The following is a 19466-nucleotide window of genomic DNA, read 5'->3' on the forward strand; positions in this document are numbered from 1 at the left end:
AACTTGTTTGATTCTTTACATGCAAGTAAACACATGAAAAAAATATAAAAAGTGAACTGAAACGTGTGAAATGTAAGAATTAAGGGTTCGTTCACTTATCAGTAGTTCGAGAATAAAGAGTCGGATAATTTCGAAATAGACAAAAATGTAAGGAAAGGGAATTGGATTGACACATCTCTCTAGTTAAACAAATTTATGAAATTGTGTTATTCTATTACGGATTTTAGTTAATCTCGCTACGAGTTCTGTGCAAATAAATGCAAAAAAAGTCCTAAAGAGAACATATTCTCTCTCTTTTCATTTTCATTACTGATAGTAAACGAGCTCTAAAATAATTTCGATTCTCATTCGTTTTAAGTAATCATATCCTAACTTGGAGAAAACAAACTTGAGTTCATGGAGTATAACCCATTGTTTTACTTACTTTGACCAAACTCGGGTGCCCAAAAAGAAACAAGACGTTGGAAACTGTAATTTTTTTCGTTTTATATGCAGAGAAATTTGGAAGAGAAAAAAAAGCATCTTTGTGATATGCGAAACAAACCAATAATACATTCCCAGGTCAATCTGCTACTTTCCTTGACCAACGAGCCTCCTTTTCCGACTCCTACCTCCACTTGGACTTGCATTTTATTTTGCAAATATAATCATTCAAAGAATCCAATACCTGTTTTAACATTTTTCGGCTGTATTAAAGCTTTTTTTTTATTATTATTTTTTTTTAATTCAAGCGATATTAGGATGAGGAAACTCAGAGCTTTGCGTGGAAAGATATTAGCATCTAGAAGAATTTTCAAAATAGCTGAAAACACCTTTGGTAAAAATATTTTTAGTACCAATTCTTAAAAATGCAAGTGAATCCTGAAAAGAGTGTCTTTCCCAAAAAACACATAATTAGTGCTTCTTGCAATTGCAAGAAGCATTTTAAGTGTTTTAAAATCAAAAAACATTTTCTTTAAAAACTCTTTCAATCATTTTAAAAACACTTTTAAATGATCCCATAAATTGACATTTTGATGGTCACCACAGAGCCGATTAATGTACAAATACAATTAGGTGATTATTTAATTATTGAACAGCAAATCATTCTGTGGTTTAGCTTTGAGAGTGAAAAAACTTGAATTACTGACTGCTAACTATATATTCCCATTCCACAGAAAATTACCTCTGAAAATGGTTATGGCTTGTCCAATTAAGCAACATTCTATTCTCCCTTGAAAGCCCGAGCAGTCCGCTTGCGTGAGCTCAATGAGACACCGGCTGAGTTAGCACCCGTTAATTTGTTCGCCAGTTTCAAAACTGAGCTAGGAGGCTTGTCTTCAGGCTCCCTACAGCTTCAACATTGCCCGCTCTCTTTAGTCTTTGCAGTGAACTTGTCTTTAACCATGTGAAAGCTCAGCAACCACTATCAGTACCAATCCAGCTACAGGCGGTGTCTTTAGATATCCCGCTTGACTTCATTTTCTCTCTAAGCTCAATTACACTTTCCCATTTCCCAGCGGCTGCTAAAGTATTCGAGAATGCAACATATGCCCCAGGCCGACCATCAGGATTCAACTTAAAAAGTTCCTTGGCAGCTATATTTGCCATCTCAACATCACCATGTAATGTGCTTGAACTAAGAAGAGCAGCCCAAACATCGGAATTGGGCTTCTTGGGCATCCCCATTGCAAACTCCCACGCTTGACGTAAACTCCCTGCACGTCCCAAGAGATCAACCATGCAAGCAAAATGCTCCATCCTTGGTTTCAATGAGTAGTCCCTATCCATGCTTTCAAAGATCTCAAGGCCTTTGTCAACTAGCCCAGCATGTCCGCAAGCTGATAGCGCACTGAGGAATGTGACAAAATTGGGTTCAATTTGGTGTTTCCTTTGCATTATACTAAAGAACTCAAGTGCTTCATCAGGATATCCGTTCTTCCCATAACCATCGATCATTGAAGTCCATGAAAACACATTTTTTTGGGGCATGTGGTCAAAAATTCTCCGAGCATCCTCAACTCTTCCGCATTTTGAGTACATGTCAATAAGAGCACTTCCCATCTTTACGTCCAAAAACAATCCAGTCTTCATAAGATGACTTTGGACTTGTTGGCCAACTTCAAACGATGCCAACACCGAGCAAGCTCCAATAACACTAGCAAAGGTAGAGAGATTAGGTTGGAAATTCAACCGTTGCATGTCAATGTAAACGTCAAGTGATCTCCTAGCATACTCAACCGATTTGCTGTAACCTTCAATCATTGCGTTAAATACCACCACATCTTTTTCAACAGTTTTCCTGAATATATCTTCAGCATCCTCCACAGAGCCTTGATTCATGTACCCAGAAATCATCGATGTAGAACATATAACATTCTTTTCCAACATCATATCAAACACAGTCCTCGCATAACGGACCTTCCCATTCTTAACGTATGAGTCGACGAGTGCTGTATAAAGTACCTCATCAGGCGCAACATCTGTTCTTATCATCTGGCCATGCACTACTCTTCCTAAATTACGCGGCAATGCAACATCACCAGCACAAGTAGAGGCTCTCAAGATCATCGAAAACGTATACCCATCAAGCTTCTCACCAGATAAAACCAGTCCCCGAACCAAGTTAAGCGATTCTTCTACCTTCCCACGTTTGAGGTATCCGCCGATCAAGTAATTATAAGCGGAAAGAGTCTGTGCAGGCAATTCATCAAACACTTGGCGTGCATAAGCCAATGAACCACATTTGAGGTGGAGTATAAGGAGTTTGATGGAAATATTGACATTGGGTCGGAACCCGGATTTGAGAATCCGGGTATGGATCTTTCGGCCATGCGAAGGGTTATCTGAATTGATGAAGTGTTGCAGAGCAGATGATAGACTGGTGGCGATTGTTTGGGAGACGGAGCTTCGTGGTGGCGGTAAATTTTGATTTGGCTGGGGAGGCATTTTCTGGTGATCGACGGTCTGGTTGTTGGTACTTTTCCATTTTTTCATTTGCACCGTTGGATCTCGTTATCTAATTTGGGTTTTGTTTGGGGCCCAAAGTTCGATGGCAGAAGGTTGAGCTCAACTCTTGCACTAGGCCCAAGCGTGGTGGCCCATAGGCCCATCAACTTCAAAGGGTGCATGCCATTTGTCACATATGAATACACGCATATGTGATTTCAAATATCAAAAAAGAACAAATCACAAATATAGACATAGATAAATAGACGTGCGCAGAAAAAAGAAAGTATGCTAAACTCAAATTTTCAAGTAAACAGTATTTAGTCTTTAGGCTCGTTTGAAAGTGTTTTTCAACGCTCAAATTGTGTCCATCGATTTCATGTTGTCCTACAAATAGTAAAAGCTGACCTTCCTTTGTATTAGATTTGGTATTCATTAGTTTGACCGTTCTACAAATTGAGCTGAGGAAAATGGAGGAGGACAATAAGACAAAAAGTAATGTGTGAGAGGAGGGAAGGAAAGAGGATGAGAATATGTGGGGAGAAAATCCTACTCTAAACATGTGGGCTTATTTCAAAGTGCAGAGAAAGAGATGAGATGTCAGATGATGATTCATGCAAGTAAAGTTGCCGCTGTCACCCAATGTATCAAGGCTCAAAGCTTAGTTCCAGATTTGGTGTTCATTGCTCTGAGCGGGACAAAAAAAAATATAGGCTGATGAAGTAGTACGATGACTTGCTCTGATGTGTACTTCTTGCTTAATAAGCTAATCCTCTAACTGAAAAGGCTCAAAGCTAATCCCTTTCACTAAAAGTGATTACAGCCGTTGAGTTGGTTTAGTATTGTAGAGAATGAATTTCACGTTGATGGAATGAGGGACATTTTATAGGCTTATAAGTAAGTTGGACTACTTCCTATATTGTTAATTAGTTTTATGGTGGAACCTTAGCTTTCTTCATGGTATCAAAGAAAGTTGTCCCACGTGTGAAGCCAAACGGTCACACGTTCTCTACATCATTCCATTTGTATTGTCCACGTGTTAAATTTGAAAATTTGAAAAAATGAAAAAATAAAAAAATAATGTGAGGGTGCGAGTGCGAGTTGAGAATAAATCCCCCATTAATGGGAGGAAAGACATTGCATGAGCTTATAATTAAATAAGTTAAATTACTTCCTATATTGCCAATGGTTTTATGATGGAACCTCAAAACTAGGTATTTCGATTTTCTATTGGTACATGTGTACAACTTGTAACATAAACACATTGCCTGAAGTAACTACTATATCTGTAAATCGATCCAAGGGATGTACGAACTTCTTGGTAATTAGTTCGTACCAAATTAATAACTGAAGCAATAACATCACATAGTCGTATATTCCGAATACACTGAAATCGCTTCTTTGATACATGAACAGATATAAAGTGCTATAAATCCACCATTGATTAGCTGCATTTCATTTTCATAGATTGTGTATGTATATAGATTACAACAGTTGATTATGTAAAGTCGTAGAAGGCAAGTAATAAATTACAATAACAACAGTAAGGAGAGAGGGAAAGAGTGAATCGTGGAATGCAGCAAATCATGTCCTAATGGCAGATTGATCTGCTTATTTGCTGGACTGTACTAATCTCTTCGGATCTAATAGAGAGAGAGAGAGAGAGAGAGAGTGAGAGAGAGAACTATATAAGCTGGAAACTGATTAGGGTTTAATAATGAATGTGAGTCGGTCCTCCAGGACTCACTCTCATCGGGTGGTCTAACTCACTTAATTTGCGGACAATTTGAAATGAAGCCCGGAAAGATATTTGGCCTACGTACTTATTCCTCCTCATGAGAGGCCGAGTTTCTGCACTCCTCCCTGATAAAAGCAAAATCAGAGGAACAATGAACAACAAGAAGCATACAACACAAGTTTCGTCATCCTCAAAATTAAGACTTGCGAGTGTTCATTACAATTATTTGTGGTAATTTATAGATTTAGCATTTAGGGTGTGGATATATAGTGGATTGATTATTGTTTTCATATGATTAACTCAGTGGATGATGAGTTGTCAGTTATTGTCGTGTTATAATTTGTACGTGTGATGAGTTGTCGTTTTTCAGTTGCCTGGATCACTAGCTAGATATCATATAAGTCCAAGTCTGCCAGATATAATTGGCCAAGCAGATGATGAGGCTTAATTATATAATCGGGGATCCAAAAGGTAACACCTCTTTTCTGATCTTAATTACGGTTGCTGTGATCTAAATCCAATGCAATAGTGACGTGGTTGTCATTTCTAGCCCCTGCAAATTGAGTAGAACTGCCACCGTCTTTGACAGTTGATGACACGAGATATATGGTTAATTAAATATGAAAGAAATGTTAAGGAGATCTTCTTAAAGTAAGATTTTTTAGAACTCTTTGCTACATCGTGTTTTTGGTACAATTTTATAATATTTGCATGAGATTATACAAAAAACATGAGATAACTGAAAATTTATAAAAATCTCATTTTTAAGAATCTTTTTAGCGTTTCTCTAGATATGATCATATTGTGAGGTAAACTAGAAGGATGATTGGGTGGAGTACGTAATCTAGCTAGCTAGCTAGGCTGTTCAGTGGACTCCAGCTTGGATGAAAACACCTCAAGTGGATTATGAAACAACAAAAAACTGATCCATAAATAATTACATGTGGGATGGTGGCGTCCTCCATCAAACGACAAAAAGCATTGGGGGCCAAAGTTTGAGTGCGTACGGTTGATTCCCCAGTAGTGTGGTTAGACTAAGCCTCGTGCACATAAACAGTAAACTAATCTTGTGCTCAGGAGATTGGTTTGCCCTTCGCGTTTCTTTTATTCTGCAGCCAATGAAAGGGAAGGATTAATGCTTTCTCCGCCTAAATCTTAATGCTTCCCTATTTGTTATGGGGATGATAGAGACTTCCTAGTTTTGGTTTCTTTTCCTTCTCCACTCTAGGTCTGTCTCGTATATATTTACATTATACGCACGCACACTCTGCACAAGCTTTAAAATTTGTCCATACATAGGTTCTGCTTTTAAGCTCCTAGACAAATTCTTTCGGACCTACCAGGCTTAGCTTTCACAAATCATGACATATAAACATTCGAGACAGAGAATTTTGTGCTAGCTAGCTATCTTTTGCAAGATTAGTTTACAAGGAACTTTGAGACGTTAACATTTCAATCTACTATACATATACATGTCACACGCAAGAATGCATGCGCGGCGTGCACATACATGGATTGTACGTTATATATTTGATGCATAGCTGGTACTTGGGGCAATTTAGAAGGGATTGAAAGATTGTCAATGTGGTATCATACGGAATGGATCAAAGATCAAGTAAAAAATCTAACAGCAAGAAAAAAGCTTTGCAAATTTGGGTTCTGTTCTGATGTCTGATTTGAGCCTATGACCTGTCATTTTGAAACGAACGGCCTCACAAGTTTAACTTACCACTTTGTCGTGATATATGGAGTTTTTTTTTGGCTGAATTGTATCGTTTACCGTGTTTTATCAACATTCTACGTTTTTAATTTGTTTGTGATATATTTTTATTTACTAAAATTCTATCTCTTTGATCTCCTATAATATCTAGCTAAGAGGCATTGTATAAATCATCTTTAGGGGCGTGCTATCTTTCATAGTTTTAAAGGAAAACTAATGAAAAAAGTTTGAAAACTTTGAGTTTTAATGATAAGGACAAAATAAAGGGTAAAGTGAATAGTACCATGATTGACTTTTTAGTGTCAAAATGTGTTTTTTCGTTAAAGTGAACGGTACCAGATGCTTTTCGTTAAAGTTCCCTACTTTTAATTGATAAAATTTGACTTTTTCTCACACTGTTTAATAGATATCAGTGTTTTTGTTCTTTAAAATTATGGTTTGATATATTTTCTTTGCCACGTTGCGTTGCAATGAAGAGAAAGAAATGAATCATCTCAATGACAAGTCTTCTAGTGGATTCATGATTCCATATACACACGTATCACGGCTTCAAACTTCAAACGGTATGGATGCCCCTTACTATACAGTTTAAAAGTACAAATTAGTGTTTGACTTTGTAAATTATGGTTGCCTTTTCCCTGTATAACACTTCGGAAAGAAGTTTAATTGGATATTTGAAGGTGCTTCAAGCATAAACAAAACAAAAAAAAAGACTACTGAACAAGAAACATATAAACCCTGCAAAGAACCACAATCTGTACAGCATGCATGCCATGAGAATCTTAAATTGTGAGAGAGCGAGTTCAACTTCAAGCTTTCTATGTAGAAATTAGAAGACTTTGGTAATTCATCAAACCCTAATGCCTTGACATCTAAGTGTGATATCACTTTATTTGATTTTTTGGACAGACAATATTTGTAGAGTGATTTACAATATGAATGGTTCTGATCATAAACACGATATGAATCGGTAACGAACAACTTTAATTAGGAACACTCCTACTCATCCTTTGAGTAGCCAAGTATTACCCTAAGAGGATGAGCTATCATTTTCTGTTGACGATTATAAAACTTAAAAATGCATGTTGTGAGCCAAATCCTGTATCCAAGTACTTTTCAACCCTATTATGAAAGAGAAACTTTATGTTTTTCAGATTTCTTTCCCATCATATTTTGGAAAGTGTTACTTCTTTTACTCTTTCCCCTACCTTGACACCTGAAACAGGAACAAAATTAGGTACCTATTGCTCAACTGCTCGTACTTTTTCATTTTGAAACCCATGAATTATGCATTACTTGTAGTTCTAGTAACTTCTCTATGCAACGATCGATAATCAACGCTCATAACAAGTTCCTCAAGGTTTCAACAACATCATTTTCTGGTTTGGAGCACATGCACTCATGTAAAATACACTCAAAACCCAAACATGTGTATGCTAGTGTAGCTAGACTACTGATTTTTGGAATGATGTCTAGGATCAGGACCTCCCGGACTCAATTGCTTCGGATTGTAATGAGTTCTCTGCGCGTCTCTTGTTTTCTCAACCAAATGTTCAGTAGTTCCCTAGCACTTGCTTGACTCGACCTGGTTACGTTCCTCTTCTCCAGCTGACTCGGATTGTTTTGTTTTTTGACTGGGAGCTCACTCGGATTGAGAGGCCGAGTTTCAACACTAGAAAACAGCAGCAGCATTAGTACACAGCAGGTACAAAATCTCCATGAAGAATATGTTAATCTATAGAAATATAGCATCTGAAGATGTGAAGAAGATGAAGTTGAAGAGTTACAGAGAGACGAGAAAGAAAGGCCAACAAAAGTTCTTGGTATTCATTAATTAGTAGTTAAGAAATACACTGAGGTAGTCTTTATACAACTCACAATATCCTAAGAAACTAAGTACCTTTTGACAAGTGTCACCAATATCTCAAACATACAAGTTATATCTCTATCACCTCCCTCCCCCACTCCCCCCCCCCCTCCCTTCAAATTCATGCATAGATGAACCGATCTTAGTTGTTGATCACAGAAGAGAAGGAGCCGAATTATCAAATTAGAGAAGCAGAAGCAAGAATTGGATCGAAGATCAAGCGTGATCAGCAACACTGGTGATGGATACCATGTTAATCCATAGAAATATAGCAGATGAAGATGTGAAGAAGATGAAGTTGAAGATGAAGATGAGAAGAAGATGAAGTTGAAGAGTTAGAGGGAGAAGAGAAAGAAAGTTAATTCTTGATTTTCATTTCTTGGTAGTGAAGAAACACTGAGATAGTTTTTATACAACTCACATTATCCTAACAAACTAACTACCTCTCTAATCTTTTGACAAGTGTCACCATCTCAAACATACAAGTTATATCTCCATCTGAATATACGTGTATGTCTTCATGCGTAGCTATATAACTAGGTATTTCGATTTTCCATTGGTACATGTACAACTTACAACATAAACACATTGACTGAAAATAACTATTATATCTGTAAACCCAAGGGATGTACGGACTTCTTGTTAACTAGTTCATAACAAATTAATAACAACTATAAACTACACAATCTCCAAGGGAAGTTGGATCTTCTGGAGACAAGATACATATATATGCTTTCTTATATATATGAGAGAACCGCATATATATTGTTTGTCGTTGAAGATAGCATATGCTCTGTGCTATATATACCATAAACTTAAGTAAGTCATGGAAACACAAGTTATGTGATGTACCATTTCATTGGTTGATATGCTTCACCTTTAATGTATATTAGTAAAAAAAACGAATCGACGTATTGTAATTTAATTGAGACAGTAACGTCTAATAGTTGTGCATATTCCGAATACAGTGAAATCGCTCCCTTGATACATGTTCAGCTATAAAGTGCTGTAAATCCATCATTGATTAGCAATGTTTTCATACCAAAAATTAGAGTGCATTTTATTTTCATTCGGATACATTGAAAACAGGTTAACCGCCTGCAATTAATCCCTGATTAAGCAGGACATACTCATACTCGTTCCACCACACATCGATCTATCCCCAAAAAATAAGAGGAAAAACAGAGAGAGAGAGAGTGAACTATATAAGCTGGAAACTGATTAGGTTTTAATGATGACGTGGGTCAGGCCCTCCAGGACTCACTCGCATCTGATCGTCGAACTCGCTTGATTTGCGGACAACGTGAGTTGAAGCCCGGAAAGATTTTTGGCTTACGTACTTATTCCTCCTCATGAGAGGCCGAGTTTCTCCACTCCTCGCTGATAAAAGCAAAACCAAAGTAACAATGCACAACAAGAAGCATACACGTTTTGTCATCCTCAAAATTAAGATTACTGCGCAAGTATTCACTACAATTAAATTTTGTGGTAATTTATAGATTTTAGGGTTTACGGTGTGGATATTGTGGATTATTGGTTTTATCTGATTAACTCAGTGGATGAGGTGTAATCAGTTGCTGTCTTGTTATAATTTGTACGTGTGATGAGTTGTCGTTTCTCAGTTGCCTGGATCACTAGCTAGATATATATCATGTAAGTCCAAGCCTGCCCCATGTGTATATTTGGCCATGCAGATGATGAGGGTTAATTATATAATCGGGGATCCAAAAAGCAACACCTCTTTTCTGATCTTAATTACGATTGCTGGATCTAAATTATAATGCAATAGTGACTTGGTTGCAATTCTAATCCCATGCAAATCAAGTAGAACTGCCACTGTCTCTTACAGTTGATGACATAGATATATGGATTCTTCAATGGTTAATTAGATAAGATCATGCTGCTGAGGTAAACTAGAAAGATTATTGGATGGAATATATCTAGATAGCTAGCTAGGCTGATGCAGCTGATGTGCTAATGCATTCGTTATCTGTTTATAGGATTCCACCTTGGATGAAAAGACCTGAAGTGGATTATGGATAAGCCATAAGATAAACATCGATTGAGTAATTAAAGGTGGTGTATTCACCCAGAATTTTAGATGATTTAGAAAAGTTGAAAGTTTTAGGGTATTTCATTGGGATTTTAAAGGAGTTATAAAAGTTTATGGAAATTCATGTGTATTTAAGCATGATTTTTAAGACGTCATTTAGTAGTACGGTCTAATGGTATTACTCTTTATTTATAGGTGAGAAGTTTTAGGTTCGATTGTCGTCAAAAGTGTATTTGAACCAAATATTATCATTAAGTAAAAAAAAAAAAGATTTTTTAGAAATATCGTTTGTTAAAAAAAATTATGATTTTTAAGAAATGTACAAAAGTACAAGTGTGTTCAGTTAAAATTTGATTTTAAAGAATTGTAACAATGATATTTTGGTGGATTTGGAGAGGAATTCTAAAATGTATATGTAAGGCTTTAACAAATCCACAAACATAGTGGCGCACATATCGGTCAAGTTGACTTTATTTTTTAATTTTACTTCTTGTTGGTTTGAGGAACCTCTAAATATTATCTAAGATGCCTTCTTTTAATATTGGATCCTTAGTATCTAATAAAATCCACTACCATTTTTGTAACAACCCGTCCCTGGTTTTATGACTTTATTAATTTTAAAGAGGAGAGATTGTTGACTTTCGTTGATTGTCTTTTCGTGACGTATACAAGCTACTATTTTACGTATTCTCAAAGTACTCGACAGTACAAACGTGTAGGCGTAAGCGGATCGAAATCGAAGTTACGATGAAGATTGTATGGAACTACGAATCCGAAAAATACTTTTGTAAAGATTACTATTTTATATTTTATATATTTATTCAAAATTTTATATTATTATATCATTATTTTAATAATTTTTTAAAGGATATTTTATTAATTAATTTTTAGCCATGGGACCCCCACCTCACTTCTCTTCCACTGCCATGTGTCCTCTTTTCCTCCCCACACTCGAACGTTCTCTCTCCTCCCCGTAAACACAGACACACACACATCACCGGTCATTGACCTCCATCAACACTACCACCACCACTCCCTCCCATGCAAGTCCTATGAAACCAGAACGGGGAGAAACCCCTTATTTTCTCTCTCTCCCTCGTTGCACAATACCATCATGTGCAAAAACCTAATTCGACGAGTTCTCGCCATCTCCAACAAGGTAAGTTCGAAAACCACTCTAAATCTTCATATATCGTGTTTAGGACTACGATTAGGTTGTTTTTGAGACAATTTGGTGGTGCTTGGGTGCATAAACCACTCAGGGAAAACACTCCCCAGTTTTCCAGTGAGGAACCCAGTCTTTGTAGGTTTTTTTCGACTGATCCCGACATCAGCTCAACCTCATTTTGGTATAAACTTGTTCCTGATCTCTTAAGCTTCATTTTGACTTTTATTTCATTGAAAATAGTTAAGAATCGAGCTCAAATGAAGCTCGGGAAGTTTTCCGGCCAAAATACCAGTGTTCTTCTTCATTGGGTCCGTGGGTTCAACCTGCAAGCCCAACGGGTTGACTCAACCTGAATTTATAAAAAAAGAACCAATAAACTCGGATCCAGATCCGAAATTGGGATCCCAGCCAATTCCAAAATGGATTTGAAATACTCTTTGCAATATTCCTGAAATATTCTTGCGTTGACTTTTTCAAAATTTTCTCGGAAACCCTCATATACTAATTTTGACGTCTTGAGTCCATTTTTGATATCCGTTTAGTGAAATTCTGAAGATTTAACGTAGTTGATCACCAAGGTGGCTCGTTGACTTTTTGGAGTTGGCCGTTGACTTTTACGTTCGAAACTCTTCTTAGCATATTTCGACGCCTTGATCCCAAATCCGCACTCCGTTTTTCCAAATTTAATCGTTTTTGTTGAGTTTTATACTAATGGGTTCTAATATTATGCTTAGGTGCAATTACTATTGAAGACTCCGGCCTTCCTAGTTTGAACGGTTACGACTTCGCAAGTATCTGTGAGTGAGTCTTTTCTTTTATATAGTATATATATTGGTTAGTTTCCACATATATATTTATTAATGAATTTTCTACGTGATTGCCATAATTAAATTAACATTTATAAGAAATGTCGTATTGTTGGGAAATTATGAAATAATCCTACAAGATGTATGCATATTATTACGGGATGCCTTAATTATATTTATGGTCATGAATAGTATTATGTCGAAAGGAATTATCGATTTACTGCTGTATGATTTTATTTACTTTATCTGCTCATCGTGTGCTACACTGGTGTTAGTACTTGCTTGGGCCAGGGCCAGTCTTCACGTGTATGTTCACATTGCACTATACGCTCAATTTGAATCCATTGTAGGTGCCAATCCTGTCCTAGATTGCTATAGGCAATTAGGATTCGTGTGTGATGCACATAGCACAAGTCTTCAAGTGATTGTAGTACTAGAGTGTAAATTATTATCACAACCAGTCTTGTTCATGTCAGAATACATCTGTATGAACTCATGTGTCAACATATGTCAATGAGCACTCGATATGATATGTTTGTTTATGCGAGATTATGTGATTACCAGACGTTAAGTGGTTATTTACGAAATACTGTAATGTATTGAATTCTTGAGAAATTGTAGGCTACGGTAAGTATTTTCATACTATACGTAGTATGTATTTGGAAACTATACTTGTTTTACGGCGATGAGTTATTACGTTTTCAAAAAAGTTTTACATAGTTTTATTTTTAGGCCCATTCACCTTTGTTTTTCGCCCCTTCAGGTTTTAGTAGCAGAACCTTCATGTTGACGAGGATTTTTGGCAAAACGTTGTTATGGGAATACTCTGGAAGGTATAATTCCTCTTTTACATTTACAGTACTTTACTTATGCTCTGACATCACGTGTGAAATTGGTTCATTCTCGCTCACATGCACACTCTTCCGTTTAGGCACTTTTAGGTTTACTCACATTATCCACATCACTACACTTTATGACTTCGCCACCCTTCTGGTGTAGGCTAACATAGCTCGATTCGAAGTCTAGATGGACATTCTGGTTCGGGGTGTGCCAATTTTCACCTAAAAAAATCTTAACTTAGAAAATTCACTAAAAGTCTACATGTCTGTTGAAATCAATTAAAACTCCAATAGTATCTTAAAAATCTATATATATTTTTATTTTCTACAATGTGTTGTAAATAGTATAATAATGTATGCCCACATGCATACAGTAGACATATCATATGCTTAATAGGGTTTTTGTTTGTTTCCATGGTGATGCTCTATAAATAGAGCTTTACGAACGTTCAACTGAGTAGAGAGAAAAGGAAGAGAAAAATATCTAATAGTAATAATATACATTACTTCCTCTGCAACAGCTTGTATTGGTATAATACTCTGCAACTGCTTCGTTCCTATCCCGAATAAAGGTTATCTTTCTATAACTTTTACATTTTTATAACACGTTATCAGCACGAGTCTCTAAGTATAACCATGTCTCATTTACATTCACTAAACAATAAAGGAAATCATTCTCTCATTTCTCTCCGCCGAACGAAAAAAAAAAAAATGTTTCCTCTAAGGTTTTTCCTGTTCATCTTCTTCATCTGCCTCAACTGTGTGGTATATCCTCGCGACGAACTATTTGCTCCATGCCTGCTCGTAGTTCTCCAACTAGCGGTTACATACATCTTTGATTACTTGTTTGGTTTGGATATTGATTACTAACATAATATTTATATTGATTTTACTGCAATCCAAGATGGTGCGGTACAATCGCCCACCTTGAACTGCAAATTTCATCTTACTGCGATCCAAGATGGTGCGGTATCATCGCCTATCTTGGACTGCAGATCTACTTTTACTGCAAATTTCAGGTGGAGCGGTATAATCGCCCTCCTTGCTCTTCAAATTTAAATTTACCTGTTATTTAATTTTACTGCAAATTTCAGGTGGAGCGGTATAATCGCCCTCCTTGCTCTTCAAATTTAAATTTACCTGTTATTTAATTTTACTGCAAATTTCAGGTGGAGCGGTATAATCGCCCTCCTTGCTCTTCAAATTTAAATTTACTTGTTATTTAATTTCATTGCAATTTTAGGTGGTGCGGTATAATCGCCCTCCTTGTTCTCCAAATTTAAATTTACTTGTTGTTTAATTTCATTGCAATTTTAGGTGGTGCAGTATAATCGCCCACCCTGCTCTGCGTATTTCAATTTTCTTGCTACTTGAGTGGTGTGGAATAATCGCCCATTCCATGTTACATTCTTTCAATGAGAATGGTGCGGTACAATCGCCCTTCTCATTCACCCTGAAAATCTCGAGCCAGAAGTTTCGAGTGCTTATCATTTTGGCCTGAAGATCAAAATGAAAAATTTGTAAGAACCAGAAGTTCTAACATCACATTCCTCTAGGAATACATATTACTACAAGTTCTTACACATCTCATTTTCTTTCAGAAAAGAAAATGACGAACTTGGCTAAGCTTGAATATGCTGCCCTGGACATTACCGGGAAGAATTACCTTACTTGGGTACTTGATACCAAGATCCATCTGGAAGCAGGGAATCTTGGAGATACCATCAGGGAAGAAAGCAGCTCATCTTCTCAAAATTGGGCGAAGGCTATGATCTTTATTCGCCGCCATCTTGATGAGGCACTAAAGAGTGAGTACTTAACGGTTGAAGATCCGTTAGCTCTCTGGGAGGCCTTGCGAAGCAGATATAATCACCAGACAACGGTGATTCTTCCAAAAGCTCGTTATGAGTGGTCTCACCTGAGAATTCAGGATTTCAAATCAGTGGCGGAGTACAATTCTGCGTTGTTCAGGATTACCTCTCAGATGAAGCTCTGTGGGGATACCATTACTGATGAAATATTGCTGGAAAAGACTTACAGCACATTTCATGCCAATAACGTGCTCCTGCAGCAGCAGTATAGAGCGCGAGGCTACACTGAATACAACCAGCTGATATCTGTGCTCCTGGTAGCTGAACAGAACAATGAGCTCCTGATGAAAAACCATAATTCCCGACCTACTGGATCTGCACCATTCCCAGAAGTAAATGATACTTCCCTCGAAGTGAACGCCACATCCTCTGGTGGTAATTATCATAAACAAGGACGTGGCCACAAACGAGGTCGATGGAATAAGAAAGGCAAGAACCATGGTGGTCAGTTTCACAACCAGGTTCAGAGGCATAATTCTGGCCCGAGCTTCAAAAATGTGAATCGTCACAAAGGCAAAGCTAACATGACCAATGCTCCCAGGAACTCTGAAGGAGCTTGCCATAGGTGTGGTGGCAATGGGCATTGGGTGCGAACTTGTCGTACCCCAAAACATCTGGTGGAGTTGTATCAAGCCTCCCTCAAGAAGAAGGGTGTCGAGACCAATTTTCTCGACCAAGCTAAACCAATGGATATACCTGATCCAGTGTTTGATTTATCAGGGCAATTTGACGCAACTCACCTAGATGTTTCAGACTTCATTACGGAAAGGGGGAATGAAGTATATCGGTCCGACTAAATCGTTTATGTTTGATGTACTTTTATTATGCTGAACTTGTTGTCTAAAACTAGTTTTTCAGATTCAATAAAAATGGCATGTAAATTTCCTGTTATAAATTGTTTGTTAACTGTGATTCCATTTACTCAGAAAGCATGGATAAAAACTGTGGTTATTCTCAGAACATAAGAAATGGCGGAGATATTTGTCTTGCAGACAGTGCAACCACACATACAATACTTCGTGATCGAAAGTATTTCTCAAGCTTAATGCTTACAAAAATCGGGGTAACAACAATATCAGGACCTTCAGATGTGATTGAAGGCTCAGGGAAAGCCCAGATTATGTTACCAAATGGAACAATATTATCCATACAAAATGCATTGTATGCTACTCAATCTACTCGAAATTTGTTGAGTTTCAAAGACATACGTCTAAATGGATACCACATTGAAACGAAAAGTGCAAAAAATGTGGAGTATCTATGCATTACCTCCAATGATACCCAGAAGCGTATATTGGAGAAGTTGCGTGGTTTTTCGAGTGGATTATATTATACATACATAAGGACAGTTGAATCACATACTATCATGAACCAGAAGTTCACTGATTCAAAGGTTTACATGCTTTGGCATGACCGTCTGGGTCATCCAGGATCCACCATGATGCGTAGGATCATTACCAACTCTAATGGACATCCATTATTGAGCAGAGACATTGCTATCTCAAATGATAACCCTTGCAAGGCTTGTTCTCAAGGGAAGTTGGTAATTAGACCATCACAACTAAAGGTTGATGCTGAATCCCCATCATTTCTACAAAGAATTCAAGGGGATATATGTGGACCTATTCAACCATCTTGTGGACCATTTCGATATTTTATGGTTTTGGTTGATGCATCCACTAGATGGTCACATGTTTGTCTCTTGTCTACTCGGAATGTAGCTTTTGCGAGACTTCTTGCTCAGATAACTAAGTTACGAGCACAATTCCCAGATTATCCCATTAAATCAATCCGACTTGATAACGCTGGTGAATTTACGTCTCAAACCTTTGATGATTACTGCATGACATTGGGCATTGATGTTGAACACCCTGTTCCTCATGTCCATACTCAAAATGGCTTAGCAGAAGCATTGATCAAGCGGCTTCAGTTAATAGCCCGCACTCTGCTTATGAAAACCAAATTGCCAGTTTCTGCATGGGGACATGCCATTCTACATGCTGCATCATTGGTTCGATTGAGACCTATAGCCAACCACCAATACTCCTCAATACAACTCGTGTTTGGACATCAGCCAAACATTTCACATTTACGAGTTTTTGGTTGTGCTGTTTATGTGCCTATTGCACCCCCGCAACGCACGAAAATGGGACCTCAGCGTAGACTGGGAATTTATGTGGGTTTTGATTCACCATCTATTATTAGATATTTGGAACCCTTGACAGGTGATATGTTTACAGCTCGTTTTGCTGATTGTCATTTTGATGAGACAGTCTTCCCATCGTTAGGGGGAGAAAAGACCGTTCTAGAAGAACGGAAAGAGCTGACATGGGTTGTTCCCACCTTGTCTCATTTTGATCCTCGAACCTTTCAATGTGAAAATGAAGTGAAAAGGATCGTTCATCTTCAAAGCATTGCCAATCAAATGCCAGATGCATTTAATGACGCTATGAAAGTGACAAAATCGCATATACCAGCTGCAAATGCACCTGCCAGAATTGATGTCCCTGTTGGACAAAATAAAGTGGCAGCGAATGATTCATTTGGTGCACGCCTGAAGCGTGGTAGACCACCAGGTTCAAAAGATTCAGCCCCTCGGAAGAGAAAGACGAGGGCACAACTGAATCCAAATGAAATCATTCAGGAAGAGAGAGTCAATGACAAATCCACAATTCATGCCTCTGGACTTCCAGAAGAAGAAAATGGCCTTGAAGAGACAGAAGTACATGAAAGCAAAGAAATCTCCATAAATTATGCATGTACTAATGAATTGTGGGATCGGAATGAAATAATCATTGACGATATGTTTGCATTCGCAGTAGCCACTGAAATCATATTAAGTGATGATATTGAGCCCCGCTCTGTTGATGAATGCAAACAGAGACAAGATTGGCCTAAGTGGAAAGATGCAATCCAGGCAGAATTAAATTCCTTGGAAAGACGAAGTGTTTTTGGACCAGTAGTCCAAACCCCAACTGATGTAAACCCCGTAGGTTACAAATGGGTATTTACAAGGAAACGCAATGAGAAAAACGAGATTGCTAGATACAAAGCACGACTCGTTGCACAAGGCTTTTCACAAAGACCTGGAATTGATTATGAGGAGACATACTCTCCTGTAATGGACACAATTACGTTCCGTTACTTAATAAGTTTGGTGATTTCAGAAAAACTTGACATGCAACTTATGGATGTCATCACCGCGTATCTATATGGAGATTTAGATACTGACATATATATGAAAGTCCCAGAAGGACTTAAGTTGCCTGAAGCAACAAACAAACCACGGGGTATGTTCTCAATCAAATTAAGGCGATCACTATATGGGCTGAAACAATCTGGGCGAATGTGGTATAATCGTCTTAGTGAGTATTTGATTAGAGAAGGATATATCAACAATGTCATCTGCCCTTGTGTGTTCATTAAGAAATCCAACTCTGGATTTGCTATAGTGGCAGTATATGTTGATGATATGAACTTAGTTGGGACTCCTGAAGAGCTCCATAAAACTGCTGAATATCTGAAAAGCGAATTTGAAATGAAAGACCTTGGGAAAACCAAATATTGTCTAGGCCTGCAGATCGAGCATTGTATTAGTGGAATTTTGGTCCATCAATCAGCTTACATTGAAAAAATACTGAAGCGATTTGGCATGGACAAGGCTTATCCACTTAGCACCCCAATGGTCGTTCGTTCTTTAGACGTTAAGAAAGATCCATTCCGTCCAAAAGAAGATGATGAACTGGTCCTTGGTCCAGAAGTACCATATTTGAGCGTAATAGGTGCTTTATTGTATTTAGCACAATGTACTAGACCAGATATAGCTTTTTCAGTTAACTTGTTAGCCAGGTACAGCTCTGCTCCAACAATTCGTCATTGGAAGGGAGTCAAAGATGTTCTACGATACCTTCGTGGGACAACAGATATGGGTCTCTTCTACTCAGACAAGCCCACAAATGAACAAATCCTTGTTGGATACGCCGATGCTGGTTTTCTCTCTGATCCGCATAAAGCCCGCTCACAAAATGGATATGTGTTCACTAATGGAGATACTGCAATTTCATGGTGATCAACGAAGCAAACGCTAGTTGCAACATCTTCCAATCATTCGGAAATAATTGCTCTACATGAAGCAAGTCGTGAATGTTCTTGGTTAAGATCAATGATCCATCACATCCGGAATTCATGTGGTCTACCTTCAAAGACAGACACTCCAACTGTCATCCACGAAGATAATGCAGCCTGTGTCGCCCAGATGAAGGAAGGATTTATCAAAGGTGATAAGACTAAACACATATCTCCAAGATTTTTCAGCGCACATGAGCTTCAGAAGGCTAAAGTTATTGAAGTCAGACAAATCCGTTCCAATGAAAATTTAGCAGACTTGTTCACCAAGTCTCTACCAAAGTGCATATTTCAGAAACTGGTGCAGGGAATCGGATTACGTCGGCTTTCAAATTTAAAGAATGCAGAATC

The 19466-nt window shown here is 37.7% G+C and overlaps 2 protein-coding genes and 1 long non-coding RNA gene across 3 annotated transcripts; 2 read left to right on the plus strand and 1 right to left on the minus strand.

Annotated features, from left to right (window-relative positions):
• Positions 1–974: 974 nt before the first annotated feature.
• LOC126587251 (pentatricopeptide repeat-containing protein At1g28690, mitochondrial-like) lies at positions 975–2991 on the minus strand. The gene has a single exon (XM_050252289.1). It carries the CDS (start codon positions 2974–2976, stop codon positions 1396–1398), a length of 1581 nt encoding a protein of 526 aa, XP_050108246.1. The 5' UTR covers positions 2977–2991; the 3' UTR covers positions 975–1395.
• An 8299-nt stretch (positions 2992–11290) lies between these two features.
• On the plus strand, positions 11291–12489 carry LOC126587262 (uncharacterized). The gene is made up of 2 exons (XR_007611016.1): positions 11291–11465; positions 12209–12489. It is a non-coding gene; the product is annotated as an uncharacterized LOC126587262 (long non-coding RNA).
• Positions 12490–14728: 2239 nt separating this feature from the next.
• On the plus strand, positions 14729–15787 carry LOC126584547 (uncharacterized). The gene is made up of 3 exons (XM_050248893.1): positions 14729–14927; positions 15063–15209; positions 15711–15787. The coding sequence occupies exons 1-3, from the start codon at positions 14729–14731 to the stop codon at positions 15785–15787; spliced, it is 423 nt and encodes a 140-aa protein (XP_050104850.1).
• Positions 15788–19466: the final 3679 nt, after the last annotated feature.

The sequence above is a fragment of the Malus sylvestris genome, chromosome 10, assembly GCF_916048215.2.
Source record: "Malus sylvestris chromosome 10, drMalSylv7.2, whole genome shotgun sequence".
Lineage (NCBI taxonomy): Eukaryota > Viridiplantae > Streptophyta > Magnoliopsida > Rosales > Rosaceae > Malus > Malus sylvestris.

Excerpts from the sequence above, each read along its gene's own strand:
- LOC126587251 (XM_050252289.1), bottom strand. The coding sequence starts at position 2,976 with ATGAAAAAATGGAAAAGTACCAACAACCAGACCGTCGATCACCAGAAA.
- LOC126584547 (XM_050248893.1), top strand. The coding sequence starts at position 14,729 with ATGACGAACTTGGCTAAGCTTGAATATGCTGCCCTGGACATTACCGGG. Across the intron at positions 14,928-15,062 it reads TCTTGATGAGGCACTAAAGA|TGGCGGAGTACAATTCTGCG; the intron begins GTGAGTACTTAA and ends ATTTCAAATCAG. Across the intron at positions 15,210-15,710 it reads GCAGCAGTATAGAGCGCGAG|GGCAATTTGACGCAACTCAC; the intron begins GCTACACTGAAT and ends TTGATTTATCAG.